This window comes from Aotus nancymaae, unplaced genomic scaffold, assembly GCF_030222135.1.
Source record: "Aotus nancymaae isolate 86718 unplaced genomic scaffold, 86718_ANA_hifiasm-v0.15.2.pri h1tg000064l_1, whole genome shotgun sequence".
NCBI classification, from domain to species: Eukaryota; Metazoa; Chordata; class Mammalia; order Primates; family Aotidae; genus Aotus; species Aotus nancymaae.
Window position 1 is genome coordinate 11,181,585 of NW_026988479.1, and position 21,044 is coordinate 11,202,628.

At 39.5% G+C, this 21,044-nt stretch overlaps 1 protein-coding gene across 5 annotated transcripts in view; it reads left to right on the plus strand.

Annotated features, from left to right (window-relative positions):
- The first annotated feature begins 1,352 nt into the window (after positions 1–1,352).
- SMAD5 (SMAD family member 5) overlaps positions 1,353–21,044 on the plus strand; it is a 43,832-nt gene continuing 24,140 nt past the window's right edge. The window contains exons 1-3 of one of the 5 annotated variants that reach the window (XM_012436474.2): positions 5,782–7,368; positions 7,463–7,529; positions 19,917–20,488. In XM_012436474.2, coding sequence (XP_012291897.1) covers positions 20,086–20,488 — 403 coding nt within the window. In that variant the 5' untranslated portion in view covers positions 5,782–7,368; positions 7,463–7,529; positions 19,917–20,085. Of the gene's footprint in view, positions 1,431–1,491; positions 1,566–1,858; positions 2,432–5,781; positions 7,369–7,462; positions 7,530–19,916; positions 20,489–21,044 lie in introns of those variants that run through there. The other 4 variants (XM_012436249.2, XM_012436561.2, XM_012436330.2 and 1 more) reach the window with 4 other exon arrangements.

Here is a 21,044-nt window from a genome sequence, read left to right on the forward strand (position 1 = left end):
TCTGTTACCATTTGAGATGGCCACCCAAAATGCAGAGACTTCTGGAACATTTATTTAGTTTCTTATCCATGGAAATAAACTGCTAGAGCCTGGAGCAAAACAGTGGCTGCACCATTTGTGTGTCAGGTGAGATGACCCTGCCTCAGGCCATGAAGTGGCAATTGAGGTGTGAGAAACGGTCAGAGTTAGGATATATTTTGAAGAAAGAGTTAATAGAATTTCCCGATGGATTGAATTAGGATGTGAAAGAGCATTTTCCAAAATGCCTCTGATTTTGATTTTTACTTATTTTTAAAAGAAAACCTATAATAAAACATTGGAAAGCCAGTATTGACCTTCTAAAATAAAAAAACATTATTCAAGAGCTTTTTCTTACTAGTATTTTCCAAATCGGGTACCCTATGTGGTACCAATATACTCTGGGAAATGCTGACAGTTTTGGAAATTTGGAGGAAAAAGCATTGAGAAGAGCTCCAATTACTAAGAAAAGAGAGTCCAGGAGATGGGCTGGTGTGTATTAGCCTATACTCTTGAAAATGTTGACAGTTTTGGAAATTTGGAGGGAAAAGCATTGAGAAAAGCTCCAATTATTAAGAAAAGAGAGTCCAGGAGATGGGGTGGTGTATATCAGCATCTCTGGACTTCAGCGACCCTACTGCCTGCAGGGCTGGGTCCTCAGGGTATCTCCCTCCCCACAAGGAGGTGGAGAGGGTATGTTGTCTTGAAATACTGGGGTTGCGACCGGGTGTATGGACAGTCCCACTCCAGGGTCGGGCACTCAGCTCCATTTCCATAGGCCTTCAAGGGTTCCAGGATTGTCCCGTGGGAGGAGTTTCAGTGCTGCAGCTAGTAAGAAACTGTAGGATGCTCAGAAACGTGTTTTGAAGCTACTGTGCACAGAAAGAAGACTCTTCATTCAGGTTTGTATTACAAATCAATAAAAGTACCTAAGTCGTATCTGAAGATGTCTTTGTTTGCAATTTGTATATGACGGAAAATCTCCAGTTGTCTGTATCAAGGACAATTACTTAATTTTATTACAATGTATGCTGATTTGGTTAGTGGAAGCTACTATCGGCCACTGTGGTGGTGATGGGAGCTAGCTGACTCCCACTCCCAGGCTTGGCCACCGACGCAAACGCCTCCGGCGGCCGATCGGAAGTTGGCGTTGTCCGGCGTTGAGCCAGGCCCGGAGGCTTCCTTCAGCTGCCCGGGCAAGACACCCCTCCCTCGGTCCCGCAGCGGTCACTCCGCCCCAGGCGCGCATGCGCCGACCCCAGCGGGCGTTCTCCCAGGCTCCCTCCCTCCCGCCCTCATCCGGGTCCTGGGCGAGCGGGCGCCGTGCGCGTGTCCCGTAGTCGAGCTGCTAATAAAGTTGCAGAGAGAAGCGCAGCGACAGCGTCGGGAGAGCGCGCCCAGCCGGCCCGTGAGTGAGTGAGGGTCCCCGGCGCTCGCGGACGAGCGGGACCAGAGGCTGCAGGCCCTGCCCGGGCGGATTCGGACCGAGACGGGGGCGTTCGGCCGGGGGCGGAGCGGAAACGTACCTGGGGCCTGCCGGCCCGGAGGTAGGCCGAGTCTTGGCCTGCCGGGGTCCCGGCTGGCGGACACTGTGCGGCCCAGCGGCTGCGGAGGCCTCGCCTGCGGCCCGGGGAGTCCTGAGGCGGGGCCGGGTCTGGCCCTCATCCCAGCCCCGCCGTTACCACCCGGACTTAGGAGGGAGGCATCTGGGACGTCCTGGAGGGGATCCCCTGACCCCGCGTCTGTTCTGGGGAGCGGTTTGCTTTCCTACGTCAAACTGATGTACCACCCTTGATACACACCCCTGATAGGACTGCAGTGCTCGGGGGAGCAGCCTGGGCTTCTGCACTGCAAAGCTGTCCAATGGCTAGATGAATCCCTGCCGCGGTCGCTTTATGTTTCAAAGATAAGGATCCGCGCTTATCGGTGAGAATTACAGTCAGGGCAGTTGTGACCGGCTACTGCAATCAGCTGGTAGTTAAACCTGGTTTCCGCCACTTGCCATGTCAGTTTTCACCACTGCAAGGATTTCTTCTACTTGTACACTTCTCTATGCTGCAAACAGAATGCCAAAGCAGAGTCTTTTTGCCTTCATCATATTCATCCGCTGGCCAGGCCCTATACTTCAACATCAGGGCCCAAATTAATATTCCGATCTCTTCCCTTTCTCCTCCCCTTTTACCCTCTCCTTCTCAGCTGCTGTTATTACGTGGAGTTTGGAGCCTAAGCTTTGAAAACTCCCATGTGGCGCGCCCGTCTTAAGTCTGAGCATGCTCAGCAGCCAAAACAGATTTTTGATTGCAGAAAACTCGGGCGAGGATAGTCGGGGTGTTTGGACGTTTGACGGCTTCCTAACAACGTTCCGATTCTGGTGGTGATGGCATTGGAAAATGGAGCTTAGACCAGCCTGTAGGTGAGGAATGGCTGAACACCCTGAGCCAGATCGTTATCTTGATTGTAAAGACAATGTTTCCTGACCAGCTGGAGGTTTGGAGGGGGTGTGGTGTGGGGTGGGGGGGGGGGGGCCCGCAGGGCTGCTTGTGTATTTAAATGGGTGTGGTGCTAAGTATATCTTGTTTACCTTATCTGTGGAAAAGTTTTGAAGTCTGGTTAGGTTTGTCACATCATGCCTGTTGCCTAGCACTACGAAAAGTGTTTTTTTTTTTTTTTTTTTTTTGAGACGGGAGTTTCGCTCTTGTTACCCAGGCTGGAGTGCAATGGCGCGATCTCCACTCACCGCAACCTCCGACTCCCGGGTTCAATCAATTCTCCTGCCTCAGCCTCCTGAGTAGCTGGGACTACAGGCATGCGCCGACATGCTGGCTAATTTTGTATTTTTAGTAGAGACGGGGTTTCACCATGTTGTCCAGGATGGTCTCAGTCTTTTGACCTCGTGATCCACCCGCCTCAGCCTCCCAAAGTGCTGGGACTACAGGCGTGAGCGACCGCGCCCGGCCGAAAAGTGTTCTTATCTAGCAGAAAAGATTGGATAGGTGGAGGTCGTGGCTTGGCCTCACAGAAGTTGAAAGGAAAGGGTACTTGGATTGCGTTTTTTAAAACTCTTATTTAAAACTAGAGTACTTGAATTTCCTTAGAGAACCCGAATTGCCCAGAGTGAATTAGTTTTTAATTTTAATTTGAAAGACGAAAGTTTGAAAACCTTAGTCCTAGTAGGTTTAGTAACATTCCAAATAGCTTACAATTTCTGCTAGATGCCAATGCAGTAGTGTCCGTTGTGGGAAAACAGTGCCTACACTCAGTGGGACAGTTTTACATTTATTGATCCAAATATCATTATGAAATTAGTGTTCCAGATTTCATAAGGGGCTATTTACGGATGTGTGACAAACCATTTTAGTCTTTTATTCCTTTGGTAACTATTAATATTTTTTTCTCTACGGTGAAAATTGTAAAAATACAAAACTTAGAAGAGACAACATAACAAAACTTAACCTTCATAAAGGTTGTAGATATTATGTTTAGGTTTATAAAATTTAAATTTGATGATTGTATGATTGTTCCTGTACATCTTCCTTTCCTTCCCTCTCCACGTTGCTGCTCCCTGTTTTACATTACTGCTGTTAATTTACCCATGTATCTTTGTTACAGATACCTCATTCTTCATTTTGTGCTTCCACTCCTTTCAGATCATAGCTAAAATAAGCAATAAAAGTTAGATGAACCCTCTCAACTGACTTTCCTCTCAGGTTTTAAAGGTATCCACATGATATGGTCTAATTAAAAGGAAGAAGAGAGCAGCAAACTGGAAAAAAACAAAATATTTTCATAGTTTCTGTACAGATCTGGTAGTATTATCTTTGTGTCTGGTTCACTGTGGTAGGCGCCACAGAAATGGGTAGATTGATATGTGTTGCATTTCTTTCCCCTCTGGCAAAGTCAGCTATTAATTTCAGTGGGAGACAGTGGCAGAAGGTTGTTACTAATGAGGTTTGAATCAGATTGTTGTTTACTGTTGGTTATGTAACATGCTGCTGGGAGTATTATTAAAAGTTGCATTCTGTAGTAAAGTAGAGGCAAGTAAATTCTGCTTACCCTCTTCACTGGGTTTTAATTCTTGGCTGAACCTGAAGGCACATTAGACTGCAACCATAATTATACCTGGGCAGCCTGTCTGTTTCCTGTTTTCATCATGAACCCAAACATTATGATTTGCAGTGATGATCTTTTTTGTCCTTTGCATTAAACGGAGGCACTGTGTTTTCTCTTTCTACTGAAAACAGTTTTGTACCTTGGTCAAATTAAAGAGTTTAGTGTTTTGAAAACTAGGCAGTAAAATACCAGTTTTTCATTTATTAATACAGTAATAAATTGAAATACCATCTAAAAAGTCTATTTAATATATATTCAACTTTAATATTACTGGTATTTTGTAGAGTTAAGAAAACTTTTTGTTTATGACATATCAGTGTTTATTATTACCAGATGTATATGTTGGTCTAGGCAATGGGCCACACATCTGGGTGAATTTCAGAGCTGACTTGAGTACACTTGAGGATGTAGGTGTCTATTTTCCTGGTTTATCAGTCTTCTCTTATTTTCATTTCTAGAAGGTCTATGTTCCTTGTCTCTCTCTGTCTCTCTCTGTGTGTACACTAAGCATTATAGAAGAAAGCAAAATAATTTATTTCTTCAAATGTTACAGGCAGCTTATATATCCTATGGTTTGCCAGCCTACTCATAAGGTCAAAGACATTGAGTAAGATTACCTTTTGTAAGGGGTACTAGTAGCCTGAGGAAGGATTCTTATCTCTACCAGTCTGGATATTCTAGAGAAAAGAATATCTGGGAAGGTAGGGCCCAAGGAAGCTGGGGTGCATTATAGGGTGCTTTCCCATCAAAACAGATGATAAAGGACCCCTGAAAGATGACCCGTCCTCCCCCTCTGCCACGGAGTCTTGCTCTGTCACCCAGGCTGGAGTGCAGTGGCACGCTCTTGGCTCACTGCGACCATGGCCTCCTGGGTTGAAGCGATTCTCCTGCCTCAGCCTCCCGAGTAGCTGGCATTACAGGTGTCCTTCACCACGCCCAGCTGATGTATTTTTAGTAGAGATGGTATTTCACCATGTTGGCCAGGCTGGTCTTGAACTCCTAACATACCTTGTTTTTCTACTTCTGAAGTTGATAGAAAAATAGTAATTGAAATTTGCAGTTCATTGGTGTTGTCACACACCCTTTACCAGAACTCTGAATCTGAGAAGTATGTTTACTAAATGGGAGGTCAAGATTTAGAACTGCTTTGGAAGAATTGTTAAAAACTAGATTGTTATTAGGACTAAATCTCAGGTAATTAGGACTAATCTCATAGGTCACCTTCATATTCTAACAGCCTTTGTTGTTTTACAGCTTGAAAAGATGGGGTAATTACAGAGTTCTTAGGTTTTTCATAATCAGCTAGTGCTGGGCCATTTATTTATTTGAGACAATGTCTCTCTCTCTCACCAAGGCTGGGGTTCAGTGGCGAGATCTTAAGTCACTGCAACTTCCATCTCCCGGGTTCAAGCAATTCTTACCTCAGCCTCCCGAATAGCTGGGATTACAGGCACCTGCCATCGTGCCCGGCTAATTTTTTGTATTTTTAGTAGAGTTGGGATTTTACCATGTTGGCCAGGCTGGTCTCGAACTCCTCAGGTGATCTACCTGCCTTGGCCTCCCAAAGTGCTGGGATTACAAGTGTGAGCCACCGTGCCTGTCTGGACTCTTTATTCAGTTTTGATTTTTTTTTTTTTTGCCTTGGGCAGCTAGGTGAGGAAGTTTTTGGCCCAATTCTAGTAGAGTGGTGTTTTCAGTGACTTTTCTTCCTCCTTTTACTATATCCTAACTTGGTTGAGATAATATTTTGCAAGAAAGAGTTCTTTATTAAGACAGTTCTGTATGTGCAATACTAAAATTGTAATTCACTTTTGGAAGCTAGTTATTAAAGTACATTTTGTAAGTAGGTTTTGCTCCTGAATTTTTTGGAACCCTCCCCCACCACCTCTTTTTATAGTGTATATGTAATTTATAGACTGGAAGTTTGAAAATGATCTGACCTGTTAAGATTTTAGCTGTTTTTTCTTTTGATTACCATATATGTTGTTTTGTTATACTGAAAATAATACAAAAAAACTAGTGTCTTATTTCCACCTTTTCTCTGAGCATAGCAACTGGAGTCCTGGGAGGAGGCTTACATTTTTCAGATTTAACTATGATCTCAGAATATGGCTGGCACTTTCAAGGCAAGTTTTGTTTTGTTCAGTTTTGTTTTCATGATGTGTTAGGATCTGCCTAGTCTCCTATCTGGTAGGCTGTATAACTTGAGATCTAGTTATTCTGGTTTGTGTGTTCTCAGGAAGAGGGGGTACTGCAAATGTATTTAAAAGCCAGTCTTCTGTTTTCTTCTTAGTCACTGCCCACTTGTCTACTTTATTCATTTACCATTTCTCATTCTTTGAAATTGAAAGTGTAAATTAAGTGAATGATGACTAGAGCTGAAAAGGTACCCAGAGCTGTGTTTATTCCCTTTGCTTCTAAGCAGGGAATGTGAACTCTGGGTGCACATGAGCTATCTGGAGAACATCTTTCTGATGCACTGGAATATATGTTATGTACACTGGTTAGCTTTTTGTGCTCCAGAGACACGTTTTACAGTCGTGATTTGGTATCTACACTTGATGATTTTGTATTTTAAAGGAAATCACTGCAAAGATTGACCAGCTCTGTGTCTCTTCCTGTGCCTACATGCCTGTACAAGCAAACTCAAACACATCTGGTAGCAATGTAGAAAATCTTGCAGGCTCTGTGGGGGTGAGTGGTACATTTAGATCAGGCTCTGTTTAATTAGGGGACTTAGAGGAGCAGGTGAAGCTTAGAGAGTGATTGGAAACTGGGAAACAAAAGTCTGGCTGTGGGAGATAATAAAGTAGAAAATTCTGTGGGCACAGAGAGAATAGGCAAGAAGATTATGCAGTGAGAAGTGTCGGTAATCATGAGTTCAGCTAGTGAAGGGCTTTGAAATCTGCTGTGAGGACTTCTGATGTCTTTGGAAATTGGGAGCCACAGTTGAGGAAAGTGGTGATTTAAATGTTTCTCTATAAAAATAATTTTGGTGCCCACGTAATTGTACCCTGTCTTTCTTGTAGATGTTCTTATAAAGAATACGATTTCTGAATCTAGAAGAGCTGTGAGCAAACATGCTTTCGGTTTCCTTCTCCTCTCTGCATAGAGTTGTGAATGTGGCTTACAAGTGTTATAGCAGTTGTATACCTGGATCTAGGGATGCTTTGACAGTGATAGTGGCAGTTGTCTACTTGCTGACACTTGGTGACTGCTATTGATAATTAGAACCACAGGGTAAGAGATTTTTAAAGCTTTACCACCACATTCCCACTGCCCCTAAAAGTTACCGTTAGGTTGTATATATGCAAGTGTCTTTCTTCCATTGCAGGGGATCCTGAGCACCTTGGTTCCCAAGCCTGCTGCATAGTCTGAGACTCTTGTTAAAAATGTGGGAGGTAAGGTCCTTCTGCCAAGCCTAGTGAATTTGAATTTTGAGGGATGGTCTAAGGAACCAACCTCCCTCCCTCCCTCCTTCCCTCCCTCCGTCCCTCCCTCCCTTCCTTCCTCCCTCCTTCCCTTCCTTCCTTCCTTCCTTCCCTCCTTCCCCTTTCTTCCTTTCTTTCTGATGGAGTCTCGTTCTGTTGCCCGGGCTGGAGTGCAGTGGCATGATCTTGGCTCACTCCATCCTCTGCCTTCTGAGTTCAAGTGATTCTCCTGCCTCAGACTCCTGAGTAGCTGGGACTACAGGCACGTGCCACTGCGCGAATTTTTGTATTTTTAGTAGAGGTGGGGTTTCACAGTGTTGGTCAGGCTGGTCTCAAACTTCTGACCTCGTGATCCGCCAGCCTCGGCCTCCCAAAGTGCTGGGATTGCAGGCGTGAGCCACCGTGCTCGGCCAGAATTTCTTTATTTAAAATCCCCATGTTCAATTCTTTTGTACAGGTTTGAATTAGAATACGATGGATTGTGACCCATCTGGGCATTTATTTGCATGGGATGATGTGCTCAGGAGATTTTGTTTTGACCAGTAGTGTTGGGGAAAATTTGGAGGATTGGTTTGCTTTCCTTTTTATTTCAGACTGAAGCAGTCATAGAGATGTTGGGGCAGAAAGTGAAGGAGTTATTTCTGTGAATTTACTTTAGAAATCTGGATATAAGCTCTGTGTGTGTGTGAATCTGAATGTGTGTGGGTCTGTGTGTGTGTCTGGAGGAAGGTATTGAAGTTGGTTTCTATGTGTGTTTATTATGAAAGTTGGTCAGGATGTTGTACTTCCATAACCTGAGGTAAGAACAGGACCTTTGGGTTATTGATTTAACATGACTTAATTTGAAGTAGAAGCCTTGTGAAGCTTAGCAACATTTTATTCAGATGGTTAATGTGTATAAAACTTAACCCTGAATCTTCTTTTAGCTTTCTTATCTACATTTTCCAAATCAATTGATGACAAACCCTATTCTTCCAATTGTTCAGGCTGACACCTTGGAATCACTGTTGACTCCTCTGTTCTCACACACCCCATGATCTCCTTCATCAGGAAACTTACTGTCTTTCCTATGTCTGCTTCTTACCACCCCACTGTTATCCCCCTGGTCTAAGCCATCATCATTTCTCCCCTAGATTACCACATCTCAGAACCAGTCTCCCTGCTTTTACCCTTGCTGTCCACCCCTTCTCTTGCTTATTCTCAACATACCAGCCAGGATTTTTTTTTTAATCTTTTTTTTTTTTTTTTTTTTTTTTTAAACTGAGACAGAGTCTTGCTCTATCTCCCAGGCCAGTGCAGTAGCATAATCTTGGCTTATTGCAACCTTGACCTCCTGGGCTCAAGTGATCCTCCCACCTCAGCCTCCCAAGTAGCTGGGATCACAGGTGTGTGCCACTGCACCTGGCTTTTTTTTTTTTTTTTTTTTTTCAGTGTAGAGACAGAGTTTTACTATGTTGCCCAGACTAGGCTTGAACCCCTGAGCTCAAGTTATCCTTCTGCCTTTGCCTCCCAAACTACTGAGATTACAGGTATGGGTCACCACGCCTGGCCCAGGATAATTATTTAATAATATAAGTTGAGAAATGTCATGTCTCTGATCAGAGCCCTCCACTGGGCCCACAGTTTACTTAGAGTACTGTAAAAGCTAGAGCCATTATATCCAGCTTAGCCATTCTGGCTCTTTGGTACCTCTTTGACCCCACTCCTTACCTTTTCCCCCTTGTGCACTGCATTCTGAGGCTATACTGGTCTTCTAGCTCCTTGGGTATGCCAGACATGCTCCTACCTTAGGATCTTTGCATTGCCTGTTGCCTTTACCTGTAATGGTTTTCCTCTAGATACACGCCTGTTGGCTCACTGTCTTATTTCCTTAAAATTTCAACTCAGTTGACACCTTCTTGGTGAGACCCAGCCCAGCCACCCTATTTAAAATTACACTTCTCCAGGACTTCCCATCCTCCTTCCCCTGTTTTAATGTTTCTCTATAGCACTTCTCACCTAACAAATGTATCATTTACTTTATCTTGTTGGCCTCCTCCTGCTGGAATATAAGCTAAATGAGGACAAGAGTTTTGGTCCCTGTTACTCACTTCTATATTCCCAGTTCCTAAAATGCTACCTTAATAAATATTGTTTTGGATGAATGACTTGAATGAATTTAACAAGTTACTGTAATATATGTGGTACTGTTTTTAAAGATTATATTCTAGTGGGAGAGACAGAAATAAAGTAAATGAACAAATTATGAATCAGTTAATACAGTGAAGAAAAGGAACATACTATTGGATTATAGATTAGGGAAAATCTATTTTATATAGGATTATGGGGCAATCAGGGAAGATATCTGGGATGAGAGCTAAAGCTGAGACTTAAATAATGATAGAGCTAAAAATAGTGGCCAGGGCTTAAGATACAAGCAGAAAATGGCATTTGTAATATCTGAGGTTCAAAAGACATTACAATATAGGAAGATAAATGCTTTTGAAAAGTGAATTCTTACTAATACTCATTCAGAGCAGGAATAATGCTTCTAGAGTTTTATTCCATGTTTTGAGGAGCAGCATCTTATTTGTAATAAGACGACACTGTAAAGTGCTAGATACCTGGATTATATATGTGCCCTTCCTCTGTCTCTCTGTGCTTCTGTAATAACTTGAGTGTATCTCTTTGTGCTTACATATAGGGGTATAGTTTGGTGTCTGTCATGCTAGGTTATTCTGTGAAGGGTGATTCTGTCCCGTTTGCATTTTCACTATTCCCGTATTTAATGATTCATGGCTATTACCGCTGCTAAATCAGTTAATGCACATGTACTTACAGAAGTAGGTGTATTTTATTATAATCATTTCTGTATTTCTGTTGACTTACTTAGAGTACTATAGTTGAGGAAGTATTTGTCCCTAGTTTCTGCTTTGATTTTTTCTTAGTTTCAACCTCCAAATTTGTATAACCCCAAGTATATTGGAGAGAATTCTTTTGAAGCATGAATGACTCATGATAATGTGAATCCTCTCTTTAGTAAGCATTCATAATATGGCTGAGGTATAGCCGCACTTTAATTTTGAAACCTGTTTTTCCTCTGACTCTACAAGAAATGTTTATTTTAAAAAATTTAGAATTGGTTGAAGCAGAACGTGAAAAGTGCACCTAACTCCACCTCCAGAGCTAATATCACATCCCCTTTCTTTCATTAAACAAATATTTATTGAGCATTTATATCACTAGGCTTACAGTGATGAGTGAAAACAGATACAGATTCTCGTGGAATTTACATTCTTGTAGGGACAGATTGGAAAGGTAAAAACATAGGATTGGTAAGTGCTACGAAGTAGGAGTATGTAATGCAGTAAGCATATAAGAGGGGGACTTCACCTAGCCAGGATGGTTTGGGAAGACTTCCCCGAAGAAGGGATGCTTGAGCTGAAAGAGAGATGAGGTGTGTATGTGTTTTGTAATGTGATAGATTCTTTAGTAATTCATGATATACTTTAATTTAGTAAGGTTTTCATTTATGGCTGAGGTACCACTGCATCTCTTTTGATTTACTAGTGACCTTCTGTGTTGCTCAATCAGTGGTTGCAGTTTTTCAGAATTTCAGAGAACCTCACAGGAATTTCTAAATACCGTTATTACCTTGGTTTTCTTTCTAGCTTTGAGGTCATTTCTCTAAGAAATGACAAAATACATCAGTAAAGGGGTATTATCAAGTCAAGTCTTCATAAACCAAAGTATACTATGAAAGGCCAAGATAATAACAGATAATGGGTTCATCGCTATTAAATCCCTCCAGTTTTTAGTGTAAGAAGTAGCATACATTCCTGTCCATTCAATTATTGACTCTCTCTGCTTGCTGTACATTTTTTTAAATTGAATTTTAATGCCCTATCTCTGTTGGCTATCATATGGAAATAAGTCTAGGATAAAACTAAGTGATAGGCTAAATGACACTTGAAACTCTTTATAACACCTTTTCTTTTCTTCATTAGTCTCTAAGATCTTACAGAGATTACAGATAGTGTCTTTTAAGCCTGAATTCCTAGCATGGAGTATTCCTGACATACACTAGTAAGCACCCAATAAATTTTGAATAAATCAAAAATCTCCTCTGTCTAATACCACAATTCATCTCTCTTTTCAATTCATATCCTCAAAATCTACACATGTATTCCTTTTCTCCTTGAGCTTTAATTTTACATCTTCTTGGATCTATGCCAGTATTTGCTTCCTTATATCCCCCCACTGTCACCTTCTTGCCCTATTTTGGCCATAACTAGAATTGCCCTTTGGTAAGTGATGTTTTCATTATTCAGGTTTTAAACCTTAACTTTTCTAGTTTGGCACCCGTTTATTTGTGATATCCCTTATATCCTTTTTATTTATTTTTATTACTTTTTAATTACGGTGTATGTGTGTTCCTCTCAGTTAGCTTACCACCATGTTTTTCATCTACCCTCTTTGCCCCCCTAATAGTCTTTTACTTGGTCTTGTGCTATTGGAGTTTTTGTCTTCTTGAAATACCTCTTCAAACATCTTTCGGCTTAGATAGAACTCTACACTGCGCATAGAATTACTTCTAGCAGTCTGACTCCTTAGCCTTGTATTTATAGTCTTTCCCTGTTTGATTTTCCTTCTGTGGTGATGCCTTTCCCTTTTGCTTCCCAGTCAGACTAGCTGATTGTCAACCTCCTAGACCCCCTTCCTCATTTGGCTTGGTGATTTCGTTTTCCTTGTCCTTGTACTTTTTTGCTAAGTGGACTGCGAATGATTGTTATATTTCTATCTCATATTCAATATTTTGATAGTCACTCTAAAAATTTGTGCTAATATGACAAGCAGTTATTCTTGTCTCATCCTTAATAGTTATATTCACTTAGGTGCAGTGTGTTTGAGTTTGCGGGGGAAGGGTAGAATCTGTCCAAACCAGGTGTTTTTTCGCACCGTTGCTAAACCCCCTCAACTAACTTGTTGCTGTTACTGGCCATTTGCAACACAGTTAATTCCTTCTTAATCAGTCATATTCACCAGTATATAATCTTTTCACTTTTTTCTTCTACTTTCCAGTTATATTGGCATATTTTCTTTCTGATCCATGTGTGGTACTCTAAATGCCTCATAAACCAGACGTATACTATGAAAGACCAAGATAAGATAACAGGTTCATTATCTGTGAGTTTGAAAGTGTTTGATCACCCAGATTTAGTTCCATTCATTCATACTGCAGTTTTGATGAAAATTGACTGATTCAACTAACACAAATTGTCCTGTGGGTTTCCTAATGGGATTTTAGATTTAGATTTTGGGGGATTCTCTGGTTTTCAAGCTAGAAGTAGAAATTCCCTGAAAGGTTTCGTGGACACTGTTCAGTTTAGTTTGTGTTTTTCTTTTATGAAGTTCTTGGTTAGCCCATTCTGAGTTATTGTAACAAGACTTGGCTTTTAAAGAAAAGGCTGTTTGACACTTAGCATTCTAAAAGTTTGGTTTAATATGGCCCTAGTAAGAGGAAAAAAGAGAAAGCTTCAATTCCTGATTATGTTATTGAAATAAGACTAATATTTATAAACAACTGTTTTACAATAGCTTTCTATGGAGGTTTATTGCAAAAGAAATAACTTGATTTAAGTTCCTTGAAGCCTATTGATTTTTTTGGTTTTCTTAGGAACTAAATATATTACCTCTTAGTATATTTAGATATATATTAATATATCTTATTATATTGATACATAAATATGTGTTATTCCCATTGATGTACTTTAGGGATAGGTATGTTAGGTGGCTTAGGATGAGGGATAACAGAGGTACAAATAGAATCTGCTCAGAAGCCAGATTGTCTAGGGCATTATTTCACCTATATGAACTGTCAAATGCATCTTCCCTTGACTTACTAAAGAACTTAGAAGTAAACAAGCCCTGGATCACCTGAACATTCCAAGGATACAAATCATGCATGCTATGCTAAGTGGGTTCTTTTTGAGACAGAAGAAAAGTTCATTTTCATTAGGTAGTTGATCAGGCTTCTGCAAAAGTGACACTGAGGAATATAGGAGAAGCTGTGATGAATGCAGAAAGATAAAACAAAAAAGTTAAAAGAATGAGAATAAAGGAGGGGTAGAATGACAGATACTAGTGGCAAGTGATGGGGAATGTCAGAAAGGACTTTGACAGAGGAAAAAAATAAAAAGTTGCCGTATTTCTTCTAAGATATATACATTTTTTTTTCTTCACCTCATGCTTAACAATTAATGGCTTCTGAGAATTGCTTTTGGCCAGGTGGCACTTTTGATCTAGTTGTCATTGTACAGGCAAGGCTCTGACTTGCTGTTTCTGTTGCTGTCATTTCAGTCTCATTCATGCCCTTTTGTTTCTTGAGTTTCAGATCATTTATGCCCTTTTGTTTCTTTAGTCAGTAACATTGCAGCCCATGTTCTATGCCTTCTATAGAGGATTTCATTTAAAATGAAACCACTGAAAAATGTAGGCCACCATTTTATACTAAATGGTGAGTAAAAGGTCTGATTTTATCTTGAAGAGTGAATCTAAAATTTTGGGAAAACATTAGCTTATAGTAACTGTAGACATGCATCAGTTGTTACAATGAACAAATAATGGATCAGGTGTAAATGGATAAACAATTTGTCTCACAAAATAATTCAGTATCATGATAAGACATCCTTCAATTTGACATTTGTGGCATTAGTGTTAAGATTTTTTTTTTTGCAAAAATACTGATAAAAATGTATATACATTTTTTCAAGGACTTCTGTTAATTCTTTGATAGTCAAACTATTCTTACCGCCGCCGCCCCCCCCACCACACACACACAAAGAATGTCTTGCTTACTGCTTACTATGAAAGTGATAGATTCTCCAAGTTCAGTATTCCTCATCTATGCATCAGGACTATAAAAAAGTACAAACTAATACATGTAAAACATGGAGAATCTCGTAGATATAATACTGAGGGAAAGATTACATGTTATTCCTTCTATACAACATTCAAAAACAGGCAAAACTATAAAATACATCATACTACTCCGATAGGTTTTGGGGACAAACAGAACCTCAAATATGTTGATGCTTATGCTGCTTGCTGTCTTCTAAGGGACAGAGTCTCTGACCCAGGAGTCTTATGTCCTTTGGCAGCATCTAGAAGACAGACTAACATTGGCAGCATCCAGAACACAGTAACAGACTAACTTCTAGATCCTACATTGTTTGCCATCATTTTTATAAACTTTGGAAATCTTGGAATTTTGGCAAAATCTGTAATACCATTGTTCATAAGCCATTATGGTGAGGGACACACTTGTGAATGGGGACTATATTTTGTAGGTGATCAGTCACTAGTATGTTTAAAAAAATTTTTTTTGATTGAAATAATCATATAATAAAGCACACAAATTTTAAGTGTATAGTTTAATGAACTTCCACGTATGTGTGTGTGTGTGTGTGTATATATATATATATATACACACACACACACACACCCCCATGTCATCATCACCCAGATCAAAATATGAAAAATTTCTAGCTCCCTAGAAGACTGTTTCATGATCCTTCTTAGTACTGTTCTGGCCTATGATGGCATAGGTTAGTTTTGCCTGTTTTTGAATGTTGTATAGATGGTATAATGTCTAATCTTTCCCTCAGTGTATATGAGAATTCTCCATGTTTAACATATATTAGTTCTTTTTGTAGTTGTGAAGTATTCCATTTTATGAATTTATTACCAGTATTTACCTGCTCTACTGCTGATGAATATTTGGGTTCCAGTTTGGGACTATTATAAATAAACTTGTTAGGGACATGTACTTGTCTTTTGGTGGACACAGCACTCGTTTCTGTTGGATAGGAATGGAATTGCTGGGTCATAGGGATCTATGTTTAGCATTAGTGGATACTGTCAAACAGTTTTCCAGAGTGACTGGACTAATTTATATTCCTACTAGCAATATATGAGAGTTCCAGTTGTTCTGTATTATCATGAACAGTTAATCTTTTTTTTTTTTAAGTGTAGCTTTCTGGTAGGTACAGAGTGAGATTTTACTGTGGCAGTTTTTGTTTTCTTTTTGCATTCATCTGATAACTAATGATGCTGAGCCCATTTTCCCATCCAGTGGGTATTTTGATATTCTCTTTTGTGAAGGATCTATTCAGATTTTTTGCCTATTCACTAGTGAATTTTTATGATGAATTTTTCTTCCTTTTGTAACTTGAGACTTAGAAAACGAGTACTTGGGTAGTTTGCACATAACAACTTTACCAGTTTGGGAAGTACAGAAAACATTTTTAGAAATAATTTTATCAAAAGTGCTAATTTTTTTAGTCATTCCATATTTAAAGAGTTGAGTGTGAGAGTTGCTCCTCTCCCTGTGCTAGTTTTACTAGTAGAAGTTCTAGGTTTTTAAAACTGACATCTTTTTTTTTTTTTTGAGACAGAGTCTCACTCCATCACCAGGCACCAGGCTGGAGTGCAATGGCGCAATCTCGGCTCACTGCAACCTCCGCCTCCTGGGTTCAAGCAATTCTCCTGCCTCAGCCTCCCGAGTAGCTGGGACTACAGGCGTGCACCACCACGCCCAGCTTATTTTTTTGTATTTGTAGTAGAGACGGGGTTTCACCATGTTGACCAGGATGGTCTCGATCTCTTTACCTCGTGATCCTCCCGCCTCGGCCTCCCAAAGTGCTGGGATTACAGGTGTGAGCCACCGCGCCCGGCATCTATTTTTTTTTTAAGCTAATCTCTTGAACTTTATAACTAATGGCATACCCATTCACCAAAGTCACTGGCCTTTTCTTTGTTTACATTCTTTTTAAACTCTCCCATATGTTTAATCTTCTGCAGTACCACTATATCTAGTTCTAAGTCTATCTTTTTCATAATGCATTATCAGTAACTCATTATCAGGAAACTCTTTCCTAAAAGTGAATGTTTTCTAATATTTTGGCGTTTACTTACTGTTCTTTTCACTCTATTGAAAACTTGTTTTTATTGTTTCAGCTGTTTGTACAAAATCTTAAATCTGCTTATCATCTTTACCTTGCTAAACTTGTATCTCCAGTCGTGACCTTTCCCCAGTGGAGTTTACCGTCACGTCTACTGTCAAAGCTACCTTCTGAATGTTTTTAATTCTGTGGGTAGAATTCTCATTTTATCATTATCTTAGTCAATGTGGATTGAAAATTTGAAGTTATCTCTAATTTCAATATACAATTAATAGAAAAATCAGTAACCACTCATTAAGTATCATAGTGTGTGGTATGGCACATGGAATGGTCCAGGTGCCAAAGACTACTTCTTATTAGGATTTTGTACTGTATTTGGGAAGTTAAGATATTATTAATGTCTTATTAATTAGTTTTTATGATAAATATTCAATGACCAAAGCCTGTTCAGCATGGGATGGTAAAGGAAGTCTTCATAAAAAGGAATAGATTTGAGCTCATCGTTAAGAATGACTAAGATTTTTCTTGGAAGACACAGATGGGCAGAGGGGCAGGGATTTGGATTGGATCAGAAGGTGTGTATAGTGGAACAGTAGTGGGTAAGGTTAGATTAGGACTGGATCTAGCCAGTCTCTTAAGTCTTGATTATTCTTTCTCAATACTAGTGATTATGATTCATGTTTGAATAGCATTGTTGAATTTGTAAAGCTTGTGTTAGCTAGGCATTATTTATTCAACATTTTAGTGACTTAGGAACCATCATCTCTATTTTACAGAAAACTTAATAGGCTTTGAAAAAGTGATACTAGTAAAGAACAGAATCTGGTAGGCACAGTGGCTCAAGCCTGTAATGCCATCAACTTGGGAGGCTGAGTCTGGTGTGTTTATTTCCAGGCATGTTTTTATTCTTTCATATTGTAGGTATCCATAAATAACAATTTTTTTTGTTTTAAGGTTGATATATATACCCTTAGAAAGGTATATACATTATTCTAGGTCCAGGGGATCCAGTGTTTGAGGGCAGATGAGACTACCTGTATACTAACATTTCGTTGAGGAAAACATAAAGTAAATAAACAAAATTGATGATATAATATCAGACTAGGGTAAATGCTATAAAAAAAAGAAAAGGGTCGGGGATAGAGAATGTTGTGGGAATGGGCTGTCATGCTATTTTCAATCAAGTGGTCAGGGAATTCCTCTTTCAGGAGGTGACCTTTGAGCAACTGAATTAATTTGATGAGTAAGCTGTGTTAAGTTATAGGAGAAGAGAATTTCAGGGGAGGAAACATCAGATGCAAAGGTCTTGAGGTAGAAATAACCTGAGAGTACTTGAGAAATGGAAAGAAGTTAAGTGTGGTTAAATGCAATTAGGTAGGATAATGGTTAAGAAATGAGTAAGGAGAAGCCAAGGGCTTGATCATGTATGATACTATATTCTGAATTCTGGTCTTGAAGCTCCTTTCTTTTTGCCTCCCTCTTCCTTAACTGTCTCTCTGTGCTCATACACATACTCTCTCACACATATGTACACCGCCCTTTCTAGCCCCCATTGTATTCTAGTGTTCAGGAATAAGGTATCAGTCAGCCAGGCCTGTCTCTTATCTGGCCTAGAAAATGCTCTGTTGATGTCTGCCTGTATATTTTTTTGGTCTGTGTCCCTTTGCCTTTGACATTTCCCATCTCATCTCAGACAAACAAACCAGGTTTTACTTCTTGACCTAGATGGATTTTATCATACATCTTTGATGTAGATGCAACTGAGGTCAGCCCTTCTTACAGTTCATTTAGTACATAACACTTTATATTCTGTTTGTGACAACTATGCTTTCATTCTCTTTGTTATATTTCTCTAGTTTAATGTGGCTAGTTTTGTTTGCCTAGCAACAATCATCCTACATAGGGCTGGGGAGTACAAGGCACAAGGTATATCCATACATAAGGAGTATATCTTCATTTTCCTGTACTCTTCCCTACCATGGTTCAAGCATAGCAGACTGGATAGCTGCCAGTAGTTGATCAGCATCCAAAACTATATCTGGTACTTTAGTAGGCTCTCAGTAAGTATATTTTGAATGAATCAATTTATTTACTGTTGAGATTAAACCCTATTTGGCATAACTTTTTTTTTTTTAAAGTCCCATCGGGGCTATTCACAACACATGGGATGTAACAAGCAATCAATAATTGTTTGTTGAGTTTATCTCAGTTTTACTTTATGTTTACATTGTCTTTGTTTATGTTATTGTCTGGGCTTTAACTGAGCACATATATTCTTTTCTGGGAAGATGCACCCCAGTCCAGAATAGCATTGATGTTAGAATTTTTCAGACAGAGCTATAGCATTTGGCGATTTTAGGCACAAGAAAAGAAGCATTTTTTGTTACACCCTTTTTCCAAACATTGTTCTTGTTACTTCAGTAGGTACTTATTGTCTGTGGTTGGCTGTGTAGTGATCTGCAGGAGATCTTATACACTCTTTTTATTTTTTATTTAGAGATGGGGTCTCACTATGTTACTCAGACTGGACATGATCGAACTCCTGGTCTTAAGTGATTCTCCCAAGTAACTGGGATTACAAGTGTGTACCACTGAGCCTGGTGATTTTTACCAGCTCTTATCAGTGGAGTGCCTGTCACTTCCTCCTCTTGTTGTCACCAGGAGCTTCTTTAATGGTGCAGAACAGTAGTTTGCCTGGAGCAGGTTCATTAACCAATATGCTTAAAATATCATTTAAGCCAATAGGAATTACAAAATTAGAAACTGACCCTTTTTAAAATGAATTTATTCTCTTTAAATTTATTCAACATACTTAGTTTTAAAAATAGGTACTTGCCATTTTACTGGTAGTTATATTTGTTATGATTTATTTGAGGGTTTTGTACATCTTGCCCAACCTTGAATACAATTTACATCCGATAATGTGACTTCAGTAGTATCATGGCTTTTGTCCAAACCTTCTCAGTCTGGGAAACATTTAAAGAGAATAATGACCTTAGAGAAGAGCTGGATTTCCTTAAGACTTCTGTTCAAATCAGGACATAATCTTATGTTCAAGACTGACATAGTACGTAACATGGATTTCAATGAAGAAAAGTACTTCAGAATCAAGTTTAAGGGTTTAGTGGCCTAATCAAAAGGAGTCCAGAGGCTATTTTTGGATAATACATAGGAGGTAGAGCAACCTGGTTTTGCTTTTGGTTACCTTTTGACATTGCCATTGTCTTACTTATTCATGTTATGGAGAAGGAATTGAGTGGTCACAGAACTTTTGGAGAAAATTTATCACTTTTTGTTAACTTTGTAATGCTTTTCTGTTCTTGTTTAATAATAACATTCCTTTCAATTATATTAATTTAAATGTGTATAAATTGAATTGATTTAAACTAGGATCCTTTCCCCCTTTCTCTTTTAGGAGTTGAACCAATGAAAGAAGCATATGGCACTTCTGAAGATAAATGTCACTCCTCCCTTTTTAATTGGAACTTCCGCTTAGGACCTGTGTATGACTTTTCACCTGTGATCTGTACTTTCAGTAGGCACTGACTTTGAGTTACAGCAAGGTCTCTGAAGATTTGTATCAAATGACGTCAATGGCCAGCTTGTTTTCTTTTACTAGTCCAGCAGTAAAGCGATTGTTGGGCTGGAAACAAGGTGATGAGGAGGAAAAATGGGCAGAAAAGGCAGTTGATGCTTTGGTGAAGAAGCTAAAAAAGAAAAAGGGTGCCATGGAGGAACTGGAGAAAGCCTTGAGCAGTCCAGGACAGCCAAGTAAATGTGTCACTATTCCCAGATCTTTAGATGGACGCCTGCAAGTTTCTCACAGAAAAGGCTTACCCCATGTTATATATTGTCGTGTTTGGCGCTGGCCTGATTTGCAGAGTCATCATGAGCTAAAGCCGTTGGATATTTGTGAATTTCCATTTGGATCTAAGCAAAAAGAAGTTTGTATCAACCCATACCACTATAAGAGAGTGGAGAGTCCAGGTAGGCCTTACTCCTGAGAAGAAATTGAAAGAAAAAAAAAAAAACTCTTCCTGATATGCATGTAACTAGATTTAGTAATAAAAGGTTATATTAGCTTTGTGTTTCCATCTTAAATATTCTAATCTTAGAAGAAATACTGGATTTTGAGTTTAGCTTTTTATATGTAGGTGATACAATTCTCAGGTAGCTTACTCTAATTCATTATTCACTGTAAGCACCCATATATCTCCTCTGCCTTTTCCTGTGGATGACCTGTCTCTGTTTTATTTAAAGCCTAAGCTGCATGTATGTACTATATCCTATTCCTTTTTGTCTAATTAAGAACTTTGTTCCTACAGTTATCATCCTTCTCTCCAGCATTATATTTTCCCTTTCTACCAGAGTATTTCTAATAGCATACAAGCATGCCATGATCCTGCTCATCCTAAAATAAAACTTAAAAAAATTCTGCTTTCCACATCATTCACATACCCCTAACCACAATCACTGCACTATTTCTACTGGTCCTTTTACAGGATTCTCCATTTTTATTATCTCCACATCTTTATGTTTCATT